Below are 18,923 nucleotides of genomic sequence, written 5' to 3' on the forward strand. Positions count from 1 at the left end.
CATAAAGCCATAAAACAGATGTACTAGAGTCAGAAAATTGGCTTGTTTATCTTCAGTTAATATGCCAATTAATTTCCCTTAATACATAGACTTAGTAATAAAACAAAACAGAAATTTATTAGTCAATATCTATACTGCTCTTCAGATTTGAAATGTGGGAAAATACATAGGATTTCTGTTATGATGTCTCCTTTTTTGTTTATTGATACCTTTTACACATAAATATTGAAAGACATGATACACTCATTTGATTTAAAATTGATTTTTTTTTCATCAAATATTTGTTTACAGTATTACCAGAAAGTGAAAATCATGTTCCTTACAGGAACAAAGTTTAATGAAAATTATAGGTAAAAAAGATTAATTAATAAATTTCCAAACTAATTTATTTGACTAGTAGAGACATTGATCAAAGTCACTTAACTTTGATAAACATTGAAAATTAGAGTAATAGGGGGAAGGGGAGAGATTACGGCATAAGTTCCAACTACTTTTGGTGAAGTGTTTTTTGAGAAATCTGTTTCAAAAATATTCTTACTGCTTTTTCTGTCTTCTTTGTGCTACTCCAAAATTGTAAATTAAGCAAATAACTGTCCAATTGATATACCATACTTTGCATATACACTTGTTCATTTTAAGGTGTCATAAGTTGTAGTACAGGACAATGACCACAGATGTTGCCAGGGACAAGGCAGCTCGGCTGCTAAAAAGGCGAGGCAGTGCCTCCTCCATGGCGAGTGCTGATGTCCTCAGACCCCCAGATCACAGGCACAAAAAAGCTGGAGCAGGGTAAGAATAGATTCTCATTCACTATCCCTGTAAATCGGGATAATAACCATTAAGCCTCAATTCTTTGGACCTTTTGTGTACCTTTATATCAGAGATCTTCTGTAACTATAGTTGTTTTCTTTAGAAATCATATAGGTAAGAGAGGTTTGATATCACTTATATGAGAATGTAACATTTACACAATAAAATTTACTTGTAGTTTCAAAGAAATTGATGACTTATTTTGCATTGCATTTTAGTGAAAATTACTTTTATGCTGATGCTGGTCTTTGTTTTATTAGAAAGGATTCTTTTTTTCAGAAACCTTTTTTGGCAAGTTATACTTTTACATTTCAAAAACAAAGTTGCCCCATCATAAGTATATTGAACAAATGCAACGTTAAATGTAAATTCATCTCTGTGGGTAAATTCATGAGTGAAAATTAAGCTCACAGAACTTCTCATTACTTTTATTATTGTTTTTAACTTTTACCTTTTTATTCAAAAACAATAACAGTAATGTTGAAATGACATATGAAAATACAGCAGTGTTTTGGACAGAACAGCTGTGTTGACAAGGTAACAAAACAATAAAGAGAAACAACATATTTTCTTCAGTGTTTATGGCTATTAATATATTTTATTTGTTTGAGAATGTTACAAAGCTTTTATCTTAAGACATTTAATAACTTGCTCTCCATGGTGCATAACTGTGTTTGGGTTCTGGAGCTTGTCGCTTGATTGTGCTTTTAGTTGGCCAAGTTGCATAGTAATATTTCATTGACCCACTTTGTTGCTATGGTTACTGTTTGAGAAGATCTTACAGTAATCAGAACAGAAAAGAGGCAAGATAAGGTATAAGATAAAGTGATGTTGTTGAGTCAGAAAAAAATCCCAAGCAACCTTTTGCTTTGTTGAAGTATATGTTATACCTGAAACTTATTCAAGCTAATTTATATGTTCAGTGTACATATGGTGATGTAATTAGTGTTGTGTATATTTGTTTTCTCAGTCAGTAAGCTCAATAAAGCATTTCTTAGGGTAAACAAATGACGTTGCAGTTACTAAGCTGAAAAAATGGATTACAGGACATAAGACTTGCACTACTCTATATTATCAATACTAAAAGGCTGGATTAATATTAGTAATAATACCTATTACATCTCTGAATCGCCATTCTTAAAACAAAGATGACATCAATTTCATAGGAATAAAAGGTCAGCCTACTGGTCATATAGACATACCTTAAATATAACAAAAAAAAGTAGTCACAAGTAGATATGATTTGATCTGTTACAGATAAAGTACTAGCAAAGTTAAAAGATAAAACTTTTTTCACAGCATTTAGATGTTCACATATGTGTGTGTGTGTGTGTGTGTGTGTGTGTGTGTGTGCAATCCGCTGGGTGCCTAACGACCCCATTACCAGAAACATGATATGTGTGGCATTTGTGCAGACTTAAATACCTCATGTCCAGAATAATTTCAACAACTTCAGTACCATGTCTTGTTTGATTAGGCAGGTGCTCAATTGCAAGAACTTTTAATGGATTTGACTTTTATACTGGTTATATTTTTACAGTTATGCTGCTTTATTTATGTAGGCAAGAACACAATATCTCTCTACAACAGCCTTTTGTGAAATCTTTTTTGTAGGTCTAAAATTTGTTGGTTTTCTGCACCCCTATTTATTTACTTTGTAAAGAAAATTAAACAGAGAAATTGGAGCAGAGTTTTAATAGTGTTTGCTCAGAACATTGTGATAATACTGTACCAAAAGTGCTACCACAAAGATTTCAAGACTTTTTATTTCAAAATAAAATACAGATTTTTTTACGTATTTAAAAGCAGGTAATTATCCGCGAGGCAATCCCACAAATACTGCAAAAGTTAGGTGGGAGTTGCAAATGCTAAGTAAACATTTACAGCAACTAGTCTGTGTTTCTGTGTGAAATTATGAGACAAGCTAATATTAAGGAAATCACATTCAATTTATAGTTTATTATATGGTGAAAAACACAATAAACTTTAAACTAAAGCTGGGCAAAGTTATTTTTCTCAAATATTAACAGATTTAGGGCAATATGCATAAATGAAAATGTCATCTGTGTTTGACAGTGTACTAGTGAGTAGGTATCATACATATATCTGAATTGGTACAATGACCAGATTTAAATATTTCATTTATTTTTCTGTAACTGCCTATTAGAAATGAAAAAAAAGAAAAAAAAAACAAAAACAAGCAAACAATAAAACAATAATAATAATAATAATAAGGGAACATTAATGCCTAAAAATTAATAATCTACCATGGTTCACATCATCTTAAGGGACTCTATACAGGATTTATCCTTTGAAATTAATTTTTCTCTGGAAAACAGCAAATTTTCTCCCACTCACAAATAATTGCTAGACCCATAAATACACTTATATTCAATGTTTTACTCCAGTTTTTAGTTAACAGCTTAGTTATTAATTAGTGACTGGCCATTTAGAATACTATGTCTTCCTGTACATTACAGAAAAGACTTATCGATGACATGTATTTTTATTTTGCACTTTTATAGTTTTTAAGGTCTGAATTGGGAAAAATTAGTAGATTTAGATTATAAGACTTAAAAATATGACCTTTGGAAATTTTCAAAGGTTTACAGTATATCTTTAAAAGTGGAATCTCTTGTGAATTTTTTAAATAAATAAAAACCTCAATATCAACTCTAGCATATGATATGTTAATTTACTTTTGTCACTTTTGTGTTTTTTCCCCCCTCCAGATCAGTGAGTACAGTGTCTTACCATGATGACCCTGGCCATGAAGACCTACACATGGGTGGCCATGTTAAGATGGAGAACACATATCAACTGGCACCTAGCACACGGTTTCCAATAGGCTCAGTAAAGGGTATCATTAGGGATGTATTAGATAGCTACCTGGCAGAGGAGAGATATTCACCTGAACTCTGTAGGCAGATGACAAAAACCATTTCAGAGGTAAAGTGGTGCAGCTTAGGTACCATCCTTGAGAAAAAAAAATGCTGTAAGCTAAATTGAAGATTTACCAAAGTCATTTCATGTCAACAGACTGCCTCTGCTCATGCTTACTTCTTTGCAGGTGTATAGGTTTATCATGCATATAATGCTCATCATTTTATTTGTAATTTGATAGGTTAAAGTTTTCAGGATTATGTCCGATTTCAGGATTTTCTGTCTTCATTTGATCGTTTTTTTTTTTTCATACATTCTAAATGCGATGAGAAATTGCGAGCTACATTTTCAGTTATTACAACTTCACCCATATAATTATGATATTCTAGTTTATTTATAAAAAAAAACTGTTTTATCATTTCCAGGTGGTAAAAGCCAGAGTCAAGGAGCTGATGATTCCCCGGTTCAAGATCATATGTCTGGTCACTATAGGTCAGCTGAAGGACCAAGGCTGCCGTGTTAGTAGCCGTTGCCTCTGGGACCCTAGCAATGATACATATGCATCTTATGAGTTTCGCAACAGTTCACTGTTTGCAGTAGGTATGGTATTTGGTGTGTACACTGAATGACCACACTGTGAACACAAGATGGACAAGTGCCCCAGGTCAAATGTCATGGGACAAGTGGTTAGGGTCAAGTGGCTCAGGACAGTTGCCCTGAGACAAGTGCCCTTGCTGAGATTTTAAATTGAGAATATTTAAGTAGAAGTGCTGTGCATTTGCTTTCCTCCGAGACTTCTGTGAAATGGAAGTTCTAGAAAATGTGCCATGAATTACAGCAATATATTTTCAAGAGAATTAATCATTAAAAATCAAAATTTAAAACAAGTGGCAATTTAATAATCTTGAAAAAACTGTTATGAATTATTTGTTACCCATGTTATTTTTTTGTGTGTGCATGTTGCATGCATGAGGTTATTATCTCACCTACCAATTTATTAAACACACATAAATACATACAGAGAAGTGTACATGCAAAATTGTACAGTATATTTTTTTCTTCATTGCATAGTTTCAGTTTCTTAAGACTTAAGTTGTTACTCTTTGCTGCCAATCAGGAAACAACTGTAACAGTTACAGGTCATTTACATTACTGGAATTGTAGAATCATCACAAGAAAACAGGTATAATCTATGCAGCGAATTATCTTCTAAGTCAATAATAAGGATTGTTTGATCAAGATGTTAATTTATATTTGATACACTTTTTAATGACTTACCGGGGTATATGCATCGTTATTGGGTAAAAATCTATTATGTAACATGGTCTTACATCAGGCACTTAATACATTTTGTGAGAGCTGGATTCAGTCTACTGCAAATGTCAGATTTCATTAAATTTCTAGAGAGATTTTAGGCTGACATTTAAGGGAGATTTACATAAAGAAAACAGGTTAGGACAGTGTATCAGATAGTGACCAAAAAGCCCTATTTTTTGTCCTACAGCCATAAATGTAAGGGTAAAAGTGGGCAGTGAGATTGTATTTATATAGTATTTTTACTTTTTTTGCCAAATGAATTTATATTTCATTGAATTGTGAGTGCAAGTTCTTTTAATGCCAAGCTAAATGATTGATCTACATTCTTTCTTCAATGAATACAAATGAACTCAAACCAAAGACTTTTTTGAAGTACTACTTGCTAGTCATAGGCATGTGGATGTTATTTTACGGCTAAACTAGTCTAAGCGGCAGACTTACACTGTTCTGTGTACAAGTTTATTATGTCAACATTTGTCGAACAACATGGAGGTGTTAACTGCTACATGCAGCAGCAGTTATGCAATGGTCTAGGGTCATATATCAATGATTTATTGTACCACCAGCGTTAGCGCTGGCGGTACACATGGTTTCGGTCCCGTCCGGATCGTTCCGCCGGCTCCGCCGGCTCCGTTGGCTCCGCCGGCTCCGCCGGCTCCGCCGGACGGCTACCGTTACCGCTTCTCCTCCTAGGCGGTAAGGCCCCCCGTACCCATCTCTTGGATTTAGGTCACCTATAATCTCAACTCGTTCCACGTAAAATTTGGGCTTTGTCGGTATTGGGGTCTGGGTGTGGCACTCATTGAAATGCACCCTTGTCCAAAAATGGCAAAATTAAATGCTAATTATCTACCCTACGGAAGGGGTTATGGGAAAAATTTCTACAGACGGCTTTCCAAAAGTCATATGTGTAGATTTCAAATATGCCCTTGGATTTGACCTTTGACCTTTACTTCAAGGTCAAACGGGCCAAAATTTTCAAAAAAATTAAATTTTTTACGAAAAAAATTTTTTTTGCCCTGTTTTTCAGACACCACACAGACTTAACCAATAATATTATTGGAAAGTGTTACCCTTCAGGTCATCCTTCATCTCCGTGAATTTGGGGTCAATCAGTGCATTTTCACCGGAGTAGCGGCCATAAGATGGCGAAACTGAAAACTGTCTCTAATTCGGGAACCATTAATGCTAGAGACCCATTCTTTTTTGCATTTTGTAGAGCATGTAAAGCCCAACACTGGAGGTGGTCTCCGTTTTTTTGTATTCCGTACGGTTTTCAAGTTATGCTGTATCAGAAAGTACATATTGGTGGTGAAAGCAAAATGTGCAGTACGGTAATGGATAATAAATTTTGAACTCCAGAAAAATAAAACATAAGGCTTGGCAAAGCAGACAACTTGTGGTCAAAAATGACATTATTTCATCAAATTTGAACTTCTGGAACTTCAGAGCACCTCCCATTTCAAGAATTTTGACCAAAATGACCTTTTCTTTATTTAAATTAATTTTTGCTGTAGGAAATTTATGGCACATTAAGGTAATTCCAAAATTATAACATTTAGTCCCTTATATCTCCAAAACTGGCAGAGATAGGTCCATAGTTACTATTGAAGTTGAATAGGAAGTCATATACTGGCAATCTTACTGTGACCTTGAAATTGACCTTTGACCTACTTTTCACCATGAACTGAACTTTGCAAATTTTGCTTCCCTTTTATCTCCAAAACTGGCAGAGATAGGTCCATAGTTACTATTGAAGTTGAATAGGAAGTCATATACTGGCAATCTAAATGTGACCTTGAAATTGACCTTTGACCTACTTTTCACCATGAATTGAACTATGCAAATTTTGCTTCCCTTTTATCTCCAAAACTGGCAGAGATAGGTCCATAGTTACTATTGAAGTTGAATAGGAAGTCATATACTGGCAATCTAAATGTGACCTTGAAATTGACCTTTGACCTACTTTTCACCATGAATTGAACTTTGCAAATTTTGCTTCCCTTTTATCTCCAAAACTGGCAGAGATAGGTCCATAATTTCTATTGAACTTGAATATGAAGTCATATACTGACAATCTAAATGTGACCTTGAAATTGACCTTTGACCTACTTTTCATCATGAACTGAACTTTGCAAATTTTGCTTCCCTTTTATCTCCAAAACTGGCAGAGATAGGTCCATAGTTTCTATTGAAGTTGAATAGGAAGTCATATACTGGCAATCTAAATGTGACCTTGAAATTGACCTTTGACCTACTTTTCACCATGAATTGAACTATGCAAATTTTGCTTCCCTTTTATCTCCAAAACTGGCAGAGATAGGTCCATAGTTACTATTGAAGTTGAATAGGAAGTCATATACTGGCAATCTAAATGTGACCTTGAAATTGACCTTTGACCTACTTTTCACCATGAATTGAACTTTGCAAATTTTGCTTCCCTTTTATCTCCAAAACTGGCAGAGATAGGTCCATAGTTTCTATTGAACTTGAATATGAAGTCATATACTGACAATCTAAATGTGACCTTGAAATTGACCTTTGACCTACTTTTCATCATGAACTGAACTTTGCAAATTTTGCTTCCCTTTTATCTCCAAAACTGGCAGAGATAGGTCCATAGTTTCTATTGAAGTTGAATAGGAAGTCATATACTGGCAATCTTACTGTGACCTTGAAATTGACCTTTGACCTACTTTTCACCATGAATTGAACTTTGCAAATTTTGCTTCCCTTTTATCTCCAAAACTGGCAGAGATAGGTCCATAGTTACTATTGAAGTTGAATAGGAAGTCATATACTGGCAATCTAAATGTGACCTTGAAATTGACCTTTGACCTACTTTTCACCATAAATTGAACTTTGCAAATTTTGCTTCCCTTTTATCTCCAAAACTGGCAGAGATAGGTCTATAGTTACTATTGTATTGAATAGGAAGTCATATACCGGCAATCTTACTGTGACCTTCAAATTGACCTTTAACCTACTTTTCACCATGAATTGAACTTTGCAAATTTTGCTTCCCTTTTATCTCCAAAACTGGCAGAGATAGGTCCATAGTTACTATTGAAGTTGAATAGGAAGTCATATACTGGCAATCTAAATGTGACCTTAAAATTGACCTTTGACCTACTTTTCACCATGAACTGAACTTTGCAAATTTTGCTTCCCTTTTATCTCCAAAACTGGCAGAGATAGGTCCATAGTTACTATTGAAGTTGAATAGGAAGTCATATACTGGCAATCTTACTGTGACCTTGAAATTGACCTTTGACCTACTTTTCACCATGAACTGAACTTTGTAAATTTTGCTTCCTTTTTATCTCCAAATTTACGCTGTATCAAAAAGTACATATTGGTGGTGAAAGCAAAATGTGCAGTACGGTAATGGATAATTAATTTTGAACTCCAGAAAAACAAAACATAAGGCTTGGCAAAGCAGGCAACTTGTGGTCAAAAATGACATTGTTTCATCAAATTAGAACATCTGGAACTTCAGAGCACCTCCCATTTCAAGAATTTTGACCAAAATGACCTTTTCTTTATTTTGATTAATTTTTTCTGTAGGAAATTTATGGCACATTATGGTAACTCCAAAATTATAACATTTAGTCCCTTATATCTCCAAAACTGGCAGAGATAGGTCCATAGTTACTATTGAAGTTGAATAGGAAGTCATATACTGGCAATCTTACTGTGATCTTGAAATTGACCTTTGACCTACTTTTCACCATGAACTGAACTTTGCAAATTTTGCTTCCCTTTTATCTCCAAAACTGGCAGAGATAGGTCCATAGTTACTATTGAACTTGAATATGAAGTCATATACTGACAATCTAAATGTGACCTTGAAATTGACCTTTGACCTACTTTTCACCATGAACTGAACTTTGCAAATTTTGCTTCCCTTTTATCTCCAAAACTGGCAGAGATAGGTCCATAATTACTATTGAACTTGAATGGGAAGTCATATACTGGCAATCTTACTGTGACCTTGAAATTGACCTTTGACCTACTTTTCATCACATGAACTTTGCAAATTTTGCTTCCCTTTTATCTCCAAAACTGGCAGAGATAGGTCCATAGTTACTATTGAGGTTGAATAGGAAGTCATATACTGGCAATCTTACTGTGACCTTGAAATTGACCTTTGACCTACTTTTCACCATGAACTGAACTTTGCAAATTTTGCTTCCCTTTTATCTCCAAATTTACGCTGTATCAAAAAGTACATATTGGTGGTGAAAGCAAAATGTGCAGTACGGTAATGGATAATTAATTTTGAACTCCAGAAAAATAAAACATAAGGCTTGGCAAAGCAGGCAACTTGTGGTCAAAAATGACATTATTTCATCAAATTAGAACATCTGGAACTTCAGAGCACCTCCCATTTCAAGAATTTTGACCAAAATGACCTTTTCTTTATTTTAATTAATTTTTTCTGTAGGAAATTTATGGCACATTATGGTAACTGCAAAATTATAACATTTAGTCCCTTATATCTCCAAAACTGGCAGAGATAGGTCCATAGTTACTATTGAAGTTGAATAGAAAGTCATATACTGACCATTTTTAATTATATTTTTTTGTATATTTTGAGAACTCCTGTTGATTGCATTTTATAGAGCTTGTCAAGCACAAGACTGGTGATGGTGTCCCTTTTTGGAGGGGGGGGGTCCATACGAATGCGCTTACTCCAGCTGGTGGTACAATATCCGGAGGCGGTATCGCCTCTCTGATCCTCTAGTTTTGCATACTTTTGTACTCGTAGAATCCAATCCTTGACATAAAAATCTATACATTAAAATTCTATTTTTCTGCCATCTGTAAAGATGTCTTTCACTATTCATTTACTATTTATATTGTAATTATTTACCTTTTTCCAGGAACATAGCAATAAAATAATTTTTTTAGATTTAATGCTAGTTGGGTCTCCATTACAACTTGCATTGCATTACAACTTACATTCAGCAGTTGTAACTGCAATAGTATGCTTGCAGATGGGATAAAAAGACTATTATAAGAATAAAACATCACAAACTGAATTCAAATATGAAGAAGTCATATCAAAAGCAAGTCATTTGCCTTTAACAAGTGAATAAACTAAGGTAAGAAGTCTCCTTACTTTACTCTATCATCTTCATAGGGACATACTCCCCCCATGTTTCAAGCAAAACTCTACTTGGAACAAAAATTACATCACAATTGGAAGAGCAGTTCTCAATAACTCAATGAGCACTGTACTTCTTGTGCTTATAGGCATTTAAATGACAATCACTTCTTCATATATCTGTGAATATCGACAATTCAGTTTAAATAACAAATTACCTTGATAAATTAACAACTTAATCTTAAGTTGATTGCACACTTATTGGCTTTATAACTGCTACTGGCCAAACCAAGATATACAGAAGGATCATAACAGAGACCATGTCAAAGTGATCCTTAAATACTTTTGTATTTGTGCAAATCTTAAATGGACTGGGAAAAAATAGATATATCTGGAAAAAATGATCCCAATAAGTGCAGCAGCCATCAAAAGTTTTATCTCTGATATTTTTTATGTTGATTTTCTTTATTTATATCATTTTGGCAGTGCTAAAATATTTCTTGCAATTTCTAATGAACAAACAGATCAGTTTGCACTAATCAGTAATGCTCCTTTTTAATGCATGGATTAGGCCACACTTTTTTAATTTTATGGATGACATCCTGCGCGCGCACCGATTTTCGCCCGTTCTCCGAAAGAAAAAAAAAAAAATCCCCCCCCCCCAGCCCCCAACGAAGTCGGTTGGCGCAAACGTCATTAGTGAATTTGCCAGGAAATGAGCTTTCTGCGCATGCGTATTATCGCCACGTGGAAATGTGGCCGCTTTGCCGTCAAATTCATCTCTAGGATAACTTTCAAATTACACGACAATTAAAGTCATAAAGAGAACGGGTGCCGTCGTTTTGGATTGGTATGCCATTGATATTGGGAATGGAGATATCACCTTTTTACAATTGTGCGAAAGGCTGGCGGCCGCCAGCGATTATCGCCCAAAAAATTTCAGTGACATTCTGTACAAAGCAGCACATAGGCTACCAGGTTTTCTGTAGCGAAAAAAGGGTCGACAAGGGCGTCGAGGTATTTGGTGGGCTGAAGGTCGGACAGGCCACCTGACAGTTTGGCCGTGTGAGTCGAAGTAGACAAAATGGCATCGTCCGAAATGACCTTTAATAGATTTGGTAGTATTAAGCATATCTTTGCATCATTATTTTAAACATTTCTGTGAAGTGTTCAAAATGCTTTAATATTCTGAGAATACGAATAAAGACACACTGTTTGTTTGATATTTGTTTTATTGATTGCCATACCAACAAAATGCATGAAATAACCTTAATAGATTTTGTAATAAAAAGTATATCTATCCATGACTTTTTTTACATTTCTACGAAGTATTCACAATGCTTTAATATTTTGAGAGCATGGATAAAGACATATTGTTAGTTTGATACGTGTTTCTGTGGTAAAAGTTGTGTTTCCAGCTGTGTACTGACAGCATTCCTTTACTTAAGCAGTATTTTTTTTTTGACCGTTTTTTTTTTTTTTCGCCCTCTCGCACCGATTTTGGGGTACCCAGAGGATGTCATCCATAAAAATAAAAAAGTGTGGCCTTAGATAAAAAAAATACTTATTAACTTTTACTGCTGCAATCTAGAAGTGGGTACAAAAAGTATGACTTGTACAAAGCAAGGCAACTGCAGAAGCATGTTTAGTTGACCTCTAACAAAGACACGAATCACAATAGTATACAAATGTACATATCCAGTGTAGGTAAGTGTTTCAAGTGCACCTTGAATTTAACAAAATCTGTTAGACAGGCAAGCCTTGAATAAAAATTGGCATAGGTCTGTACGCACACTCAGACGAAAGTGGTGGAAGGCATTAAAACAATCTTTTATTGCTCAATGACTATACACCATAAAATTGTTTCTAGACATAGCACCATATTGTAATTAAATGGAAGAAGTTTTGTACACGACCGCAAAATAAGCCAAAAAAATTTTACGACATACAATGTCAACCTCCTGTACTCAATTATACCATTAGTGAGACAACTGTCAAGCAAATGCCCTCTTTTACATGCAACTTTTTCAGCAATGTGTTGGCTGGGGTTGCCAACTCTACACATGACATACCCAACATGCATTTGAAAGTGGACTCCCTATGCTTTCAGTTGCAAGTCTACTCTTAAAACACAGCAAACAATGAATTTTTCCATTTTGGCACTCCTGGTAAAATGTCAGATCAATTCTTCAAACAAGAGTGACTGGGTCAACCATGTAAGATAAATTATCCCTTAGATGCCCCAAGTAAACTTAATTCTAGTTTAACCATCTTTCTATCCTACCTTTGTCATCTAAATAGGGACTGTGTCCACACAAATATATCTGTGAACATATTAAGCAGCTATCTCAACAGAGAGCGAGTCATCAGTAGTTTTCCTTTGCCAAGTCCATTATCTGCCTGGCAATCAGCACAACTCTTTGGTCAGTATCTGCAGACCTCAACAATGCTCTGATTAAACTGCTTCCTCCCTCCTCCTTAAGCATTGGGCAGTAGCGACTTGCTGTAGGAAAACAAATGAAGTTACATGTAGAATAATCATTTTGAACCAAGAAAGCTTATGGCTACAGATGTTACTTCAAGGTCAAAACTCAAATAAATAATAGTTGACATAACTATCAGAACCCTAACATATTGTGAGAATGTTTTGATGGACATGATCATTGAGCACTGAAACATGTTTTCATTAGCTATGGCAGGTTTTTTCTTACCTGTTATTGTTTGCAAGGTGTAAAAAAACTGCTTGTATCAACATCTATGGAAAATTAAAACAACACTCTACTAAGTAGCTTTTGCAATCTACATAAAAATTAGAAATATGGTGTGTCAGGAAATGTGAATTGGGTATTTAGATCTGAATGTCTGGTTTACCATTCTTGGAGCAGACATGGTGTATAGCCCAAACAGCCCACAGCTGGACTTCTGAAGGACTGCCACATTGCAGCAGGGGAAAGAATGGGTGGAAAGACCTACAGAAAACATTGCAGGTATTCATAAAGATGTAACAATCCATAATTATCAAATTTACATAATAATCAACTGCATAACATATATTACATCTTGTTGAAATTGCAAGCTGCAGTATGTACCGAACACTAGGTTATAAAAACACAAATTTGTCAAAAATGCCTCTTAATATTGTTCACAGGTTACATTTGAAGCATTACCTGTATGCCACCATCTCATTGTTTGGTTGAGACCAGCACCCCACAGCTTGACCCTAGAAAAGGAAAGTTGGTATAAATTCTTCAGATTCATACATCACCCTGACTGCTATCAGTTCAAGATAATGTGCTCATGTTCAAAACTACATATACTTGAATAGGATGTTATCTATATCTTCTTAACTAAAGAACCAGTTAAGTACCAATTCCAGTAGTAGTTCCTTCCTGAGTGCCTGTCTCCCTAGCCATAAAGGTTCCACACTGATCAGGTGGGAGACAATACCAGCAGCAAAGTAACTCACATCTATGTGTTTGGATGCAAGGAGTCGTCTGTACAGAGAGAAACAAAATATATATGAATGAGACTTTATATTATTAGATTATTCATTATGCTAAATTATAATATTTATCTTTTACTCAAAAATAATAAATCACCCATCTCCAAAGAAACATATAACAGGTGAATAATTTAAGTATTCATAATATGAAATGTGGATCCATATCCTGATCATATCCCTACCTGTGTGCCTCTATGCATTCATCATTCAGCAAGCGTTCTCGAAGATCTGGAACCTCTGCAATATTGTTCTGAAACAAAACAATTATTTCATCACAACCCATTTCTATTCACTACTGACTTGTCAATAACTGAATTCTAATTTCTGCCAAGATGGACAAATTTAAAATGCTACAGAAAAAATACAGGACTGTTCAAATAAAAGCTATCAGTAAATGTGACTCATATCCCCTTTCCACTAGTACTGCTCTGTTGGAATAAAAGTGGAGAACAAGAATTAAGTGCAATCTATTTACATTTATACATTTTTCTAATATTAATGAAGACTTACCAGGAGTCCAAGAACTTTAGTTTCAATCTGAATCCTTTTGTCATCTGCAGCTGATACATAACTCTAAATATAAGCAATGTAAACAATAATCAGCAATCAAAAATAGTGACAATACATCAGACAGAAAAAGAAAACAGCATATGTTTAAAAAGCACTTAATTCTTTCACCGCATTCTCAGTAAAAATTGACAGAAAAGTTTGAATTTATCTTCATAGCTAATGACATAACAGCACTTACCTCTAACACTTGCATGAACAACTCCAGGCCACCTTCACTGATAAATATACTGCAAGTGGCAGGAGATTCATCTGGAATAGTGGAGAAATTCATATTAAGTCAAATCCCAATAACTTTACTAATACATAATAAAGCTAGAGCAGTTATCTCAGAATCCATTTTACTTTGATCAATGTATTTAGAAGACTTTCAATTTACATACTTACCTGTAAGATTCCAAAGAGCACTGAGGCTGAACTTCATGGTGATGTCCACCACCTGTGACTCAGCTTTCTCCTTCACAATAGACAGCAGTTTTTGCATGTACCGAAGTTTAGTGCCAAGCTGAGATGTCTGCTCAGTTGGGATCTGAAAGGTTTTTAATGACAGCTGCTCAAACTACAGATTTCAATCTTCTGAGACTTTTTGCCTGTAAGAAAGTATACCCACATATTTGAAAATTGTGTCTAACTGAATAAATTCCTCAAAACAACCAGAAATTTTATAAACTTGCTTTGAAATCTTGCTCACACCTTGTGTAAAGGCATAAACTCACCTTTGCAGCTAGGATGGAGCATATTGCCACAGCCATCCTGCTCATGGAAGGGTCATCAAAGGAACAAAGACATTCCATTACTAGACGGGCACATCGAAATCGATCAAAAATCTGAAAATAAATATGAAGATTAAAAATAGCAAGTATTCTTCTTCATGTCATTTGCAATTAAATTGCTTATTAAAAATCAACACTAAATTGCCACCGCATCTACTAGATAAGTTCTGAGCTCCAAATAAAATATTTCAATGCAAAACATATTTCTTACCACTTCCTGCAATATCCTATCACTGCACAGAGTCAATAATGTATTCTTCTGGAGCTAAATATCACAAAATAAAGCAACATTAAAGATAGTTTCTTAAATGAAAACAATTTTCACAATCTGCACATGGTATATTGTAAGTGCACCAAATCACACATGTAGAGAGAATGAGAGCTTTTACATGTGTTATGATTCACTATGCTAGACACTCTGACAACCACAATGGCTCAAGTGCTCAGGGCATGCTGTCCTTTGGCTAGTTGTAATTCGGTCATTTTCTGACTATACATCAGCTAACAAGTCTTCAAATGGTGACAAGAAATGTTAAATTTGGTTATCTACATATATGCCCAAAAACTTCTTGGTTGCAACAAATATAAGCAATATATCCTGGCACATACTTCCAGAAAAAAAAAGAATTTGTGATTTTGGCATGCAACGTCTAAACATGATTATGCATGTCATCCATTAGCAATATATTATACATAGATATTAGTACCATTGCTAGCTAGTGATTTTATTAATTTCTTTCAAATGCTGATAAAAGAAAAACACCAAACCTGCTGATGATTAGGAAAGTTTTCCATGGCATCCAAAGTGAGTTCCACAACCCTCCTCAGACAGCTTGGGTGTGTCTTCACTCCAAAGTCTGCCTTGGTCAGGTTATACAGACATGCTGTGGCTGCCATCTGCACTCCCAACTCTCTGCTGTGATTCTTCATCCCTGGCAAGATCACCTAACATACAAGTCAGTAACTATTTACAAGACCAATATAAATAGGTGTTGAATCATTTATAACCTTGGGTCATATAACCTAGGATCATCCCATTGAACTACAAGGATATTGTATATGAACATGTAACTGCCAGCACATTATGTTGTAGTGTTGAATGGTGCTCTAATCTGAAATAGCATGGAAGCAAGGAGAATGTTGGTCAAAATATGTCCCACATTACTTTCCTTAAGTAACCACACACTAGTGGCACCCTAATGTATGTTGTCTATAATCCTACAGTGAAGCTACACAATCTACTTACATCAATGAGGTCCGCTCTTGCCTGTGAGATACCATGTGTCAAGCTAAACAGGTTGTACAGAGATTTCTGCACAAACAAACCACGATCAGAGTACTTTTTGAGAGCTTCGACAATCTGACGTTCCGTGGCATCTCCAGTTACCTGAAATATAAACAATAATACAGAATATACAATTACAGAAAATACAATTGCATGCTGACAAAAAAACCTATCTTGCAATCCTGTTATAATATATAATATCATGCAACTTCTAGGGTCACTCCTTGGTATTCCCCTACTTTACAATATGTACCCTTCATCATTGTTTTTGTCACTGAAGGCAAATAAGTAAAACTGAAAAAAATGCCAATTACTTATTTGGTCTCTCCCACATTAGACAAAAAGTGACATAAAAAATCTGTAGATTTTATTCTTTCTAATAGTCTATTTGGAAACTTCTGATATGTAAGCAAATAATAATATCCTTGTTATGCTGCAATGAATGTTTGCTTTAAAATGAGCAAGAACTTTCTTAAATTCAATTATATATGGATTTAAGAATTCAAACACACCTGAGTGAATACAGAACATAAAATGCCCTACTACAGGTGTCTGAGCAGGTATGGTATGTAAAACAAAAACTTACCTGTAGATTTTTCCTGAAATCTGTACTGCTCTCCTCTGTGAACATTGTCATGAAGCACAATTCAGTCAAAGCTAGGCCAATGAATTTTACATTAGGATGATTTTCTAGGAAACAACTGTAATTAAATGCAAAATGAAATATTATTTAAAGAAGAGCAATATATGTATTGATATAACTACTATCGTTTCAATGTAAAACAGACAAATGTTTTAGTGCCTTTCTTCAGGAATTATGGCCATATAATTCAAGTAATATCATGTTGCTGTTTTATGTTCTATATATAACATACATATACCCCAGATCTGTACCTTAACTGTGCCTCCGATACCCCATCTGTGCCTGAGATATCCAGGTAATCTATGTGTGGGAAACAGGGCGGAGTTCTAGCAAGTATTTCTGCAAAGGTGCCCTTCCCTTCTGGTTCTGCAAGTGGAGTAACAGTAGCATCATCAGAAACATCCAGACATCTAAGTTCGCTGAGCTCCATCAAAACTGCTGCAAAGTCTGGATTGTTGACAGCCCCAAGTTTATACATTTTAAGTACCCGTAACCTGGTCTTACACCGTTTAAGGGCAGTAATATTGTTCACTAGAGTACAAGATATATCCAACTTCTCCAACAGAGGTAGCTGTTGTGTTATAAGCTCCAAGTCATGTCTATTAAACTTGGTGCTAGACACATTCAGATGCTGCAATCCTTTGAGCCGGGACAGATAAAGAATCAAACCATATTTGGAAAATATAAAAGAACTTTTTCCAACATCCAGCAGTCGTAAGTTGGTCAGTGACCAGTCACTTAAACAGCTGATGATATTGTTAATATTAACATAATTCATCCCACTTGCCCTTAACTCTGATATCTTATGTTCCTTCATCACTGTAATGCCTTTCACTGTGACTGGGGCTGAGCTGATATTCACCCTACGTAAGGTTGTGTTCTGTCCATTGAATAAGGACAGTGTGTCATCTTTTAACCTCCCCTTCTCATTGAGCCGTGCTAACAGTTGGTCTGAAAGATTGTTATGGAAGTAGACATCAGCCTCCTTGAACACCAGCCTGGGTTCTGTAGGTGTGTTTTGCACATCACATAGTCTCTCTATGTTGTCACAGATACATTCTATGCAAGTATCTTGCAGACTTGCTGGCATGTTATACATTGTGTTGATCTATCATCTGGAAATTATGGAATGAGATATATCATACATTGATTATTTCAAACTAGAGATTTTTAGTGTCGGTAAATGTTTAAATTATCTTCGAAAAGCAAGTTAGAGGAACTGTCGGCAGCAATTCTTCTTTTATATCTTGCAGTTTTCTACTTAATAGACAAGAAAAAATTCCAGAGCCCCCACATTGGAGAGGATACACTAGCTGAACACCATTTTTCAGTTACCCATACCAATATTGTTCATGTTTTAGCACATACACTTGGTATGGTACATGTACATGAAAATAAACAAAAGAGCTAATGCAAAATTTTCATAGTATCTAAGGAAATGTATTATTCTGTAAGCCTAAAAATAATTGGTACTTTTGCTGAAAGTAAACACGTATCTTAATTAAGAACAAATAAAATAAAACATCTGCGGGTGATACTGCAAAAGCGATGCAAGAGTGCCAAAATATCAATGTAATTTGCGCATGTGTTTGTATTTACAATGTGACTATTAATTTTTTTCATTTGCTTTAGACATATCAAGAGTAGCTTACATTTTAAGATTAATGAGAAAATGAGAGACAACTGCGTTTAGACGTTCTACTGTATTACAGGCAGTGGATTACGTTTTTAGACTGCCTGTCAGTGTTACTGGATTATTCGAAATTTGCTTAAAAAAGAGTCAAAATTGCTAGAAAAGGTTTTATTCTATATTCAAAATAAATGATAAACTCTAAAAAAGTAAAAATAGGAGGGCACTTACCAGAGCTACCAACATAAGCTCCCCTAACTGAAAAACACTGGGTCGTAATATTAGTGGTCACACTCAACATCAACATTCGTAGGTCAATAGGAAGTGGATATAACACAATAAAATAGAAAGTAATAGAAACAACTTTAGATCTATTCAAATTGTATGAAACATTCTATCAAAA

The 18,923-nt window shown here is 35.0% G+C and overlaps 2 protein-coding genes across 2 annotated transcripts in view; one reads left to right on the plus strand and one right to left on the minus strand.

Annotated features, from left to right (window-relative positions):
- Window positions 1–9,930, plus strand: part of LOC106171920 (dynein light chain Tctex-type 5-B) — a 10,827-nt gene extending 897 nt beyond the window's left edge. Inside the window, exons 2-4 of the mRNA XM_013552454.2 lie at window positions 640–789; window positions 3,543–3,759; window positions 4,119–9,930. Of these exons, the coding sequence (XP_013407908.1) occupies window positions 665–789; window positions 3,543–3,759; window positions 4,119–4,322 (546 nt within the window). The 5' untranslated portion in view covers window positions 640–664 and the 3' untranslated portion in view covers window positions 4,323–9,930. The remainder of the gene's footprint in view (window positions 1–639; window positions 790–3,542; window positions 3,760–4,118) is intronic.
- Window positions 9,931–11,748: 1,818 nt separating this feature from the next.
- LOC106171915 (protein zyg-11 homolog B) lies at window positions 11,749–18,870 on the minus strand. Its single transcript, XM_013552441.2, has 15 exons — window positions 18,752–18,870; window positions 17,142–18,005; window positions 16,834–16,948; window positions 16,209–16,349; window positions 15,731–15,907; window positions 15,174–15,227; window positions 14,906–15,016; window positions 14,577–14,718; window positions 14,371–14,441; window positions 14,133–14,195; window positions 13,805–13,872; window positions 13,488–13,614; window positions 13,288–13,340; window positions 12,992–13,089; window positions 11,749–12,623 (listed from the first exon to the last, which is right to left on the minus strand). Exons 2-15 carry the CDS (start codon window positions 17,987–17,989, stop codon window positions 12,487–12,489), a joined length of 2,205 nt encoding a protein of 734 aa, XP_013407895.2. The 5' UTR covers window positions 17,990–18,005; window positions 18,752–18,870; the 3' UTR covers window positions 11,749–12,486.
- Window positions 18,871–18,923: the final 53 nt, after the last annotated feature.

This window comes from Lingula anatina, chromosome 1 (assembly GCF_051362555.1).
Source record: "Lingula anatina isolate TDL-2025a chromosome 1, LinAna3.0, whole genome shotgun sequence".
Lineage (NCBI taxonomy): Eukaryota > Metazoa > Brachiopoda > Lingulata > Lingulida > Lingulidae > Lingula > Lingula anatina.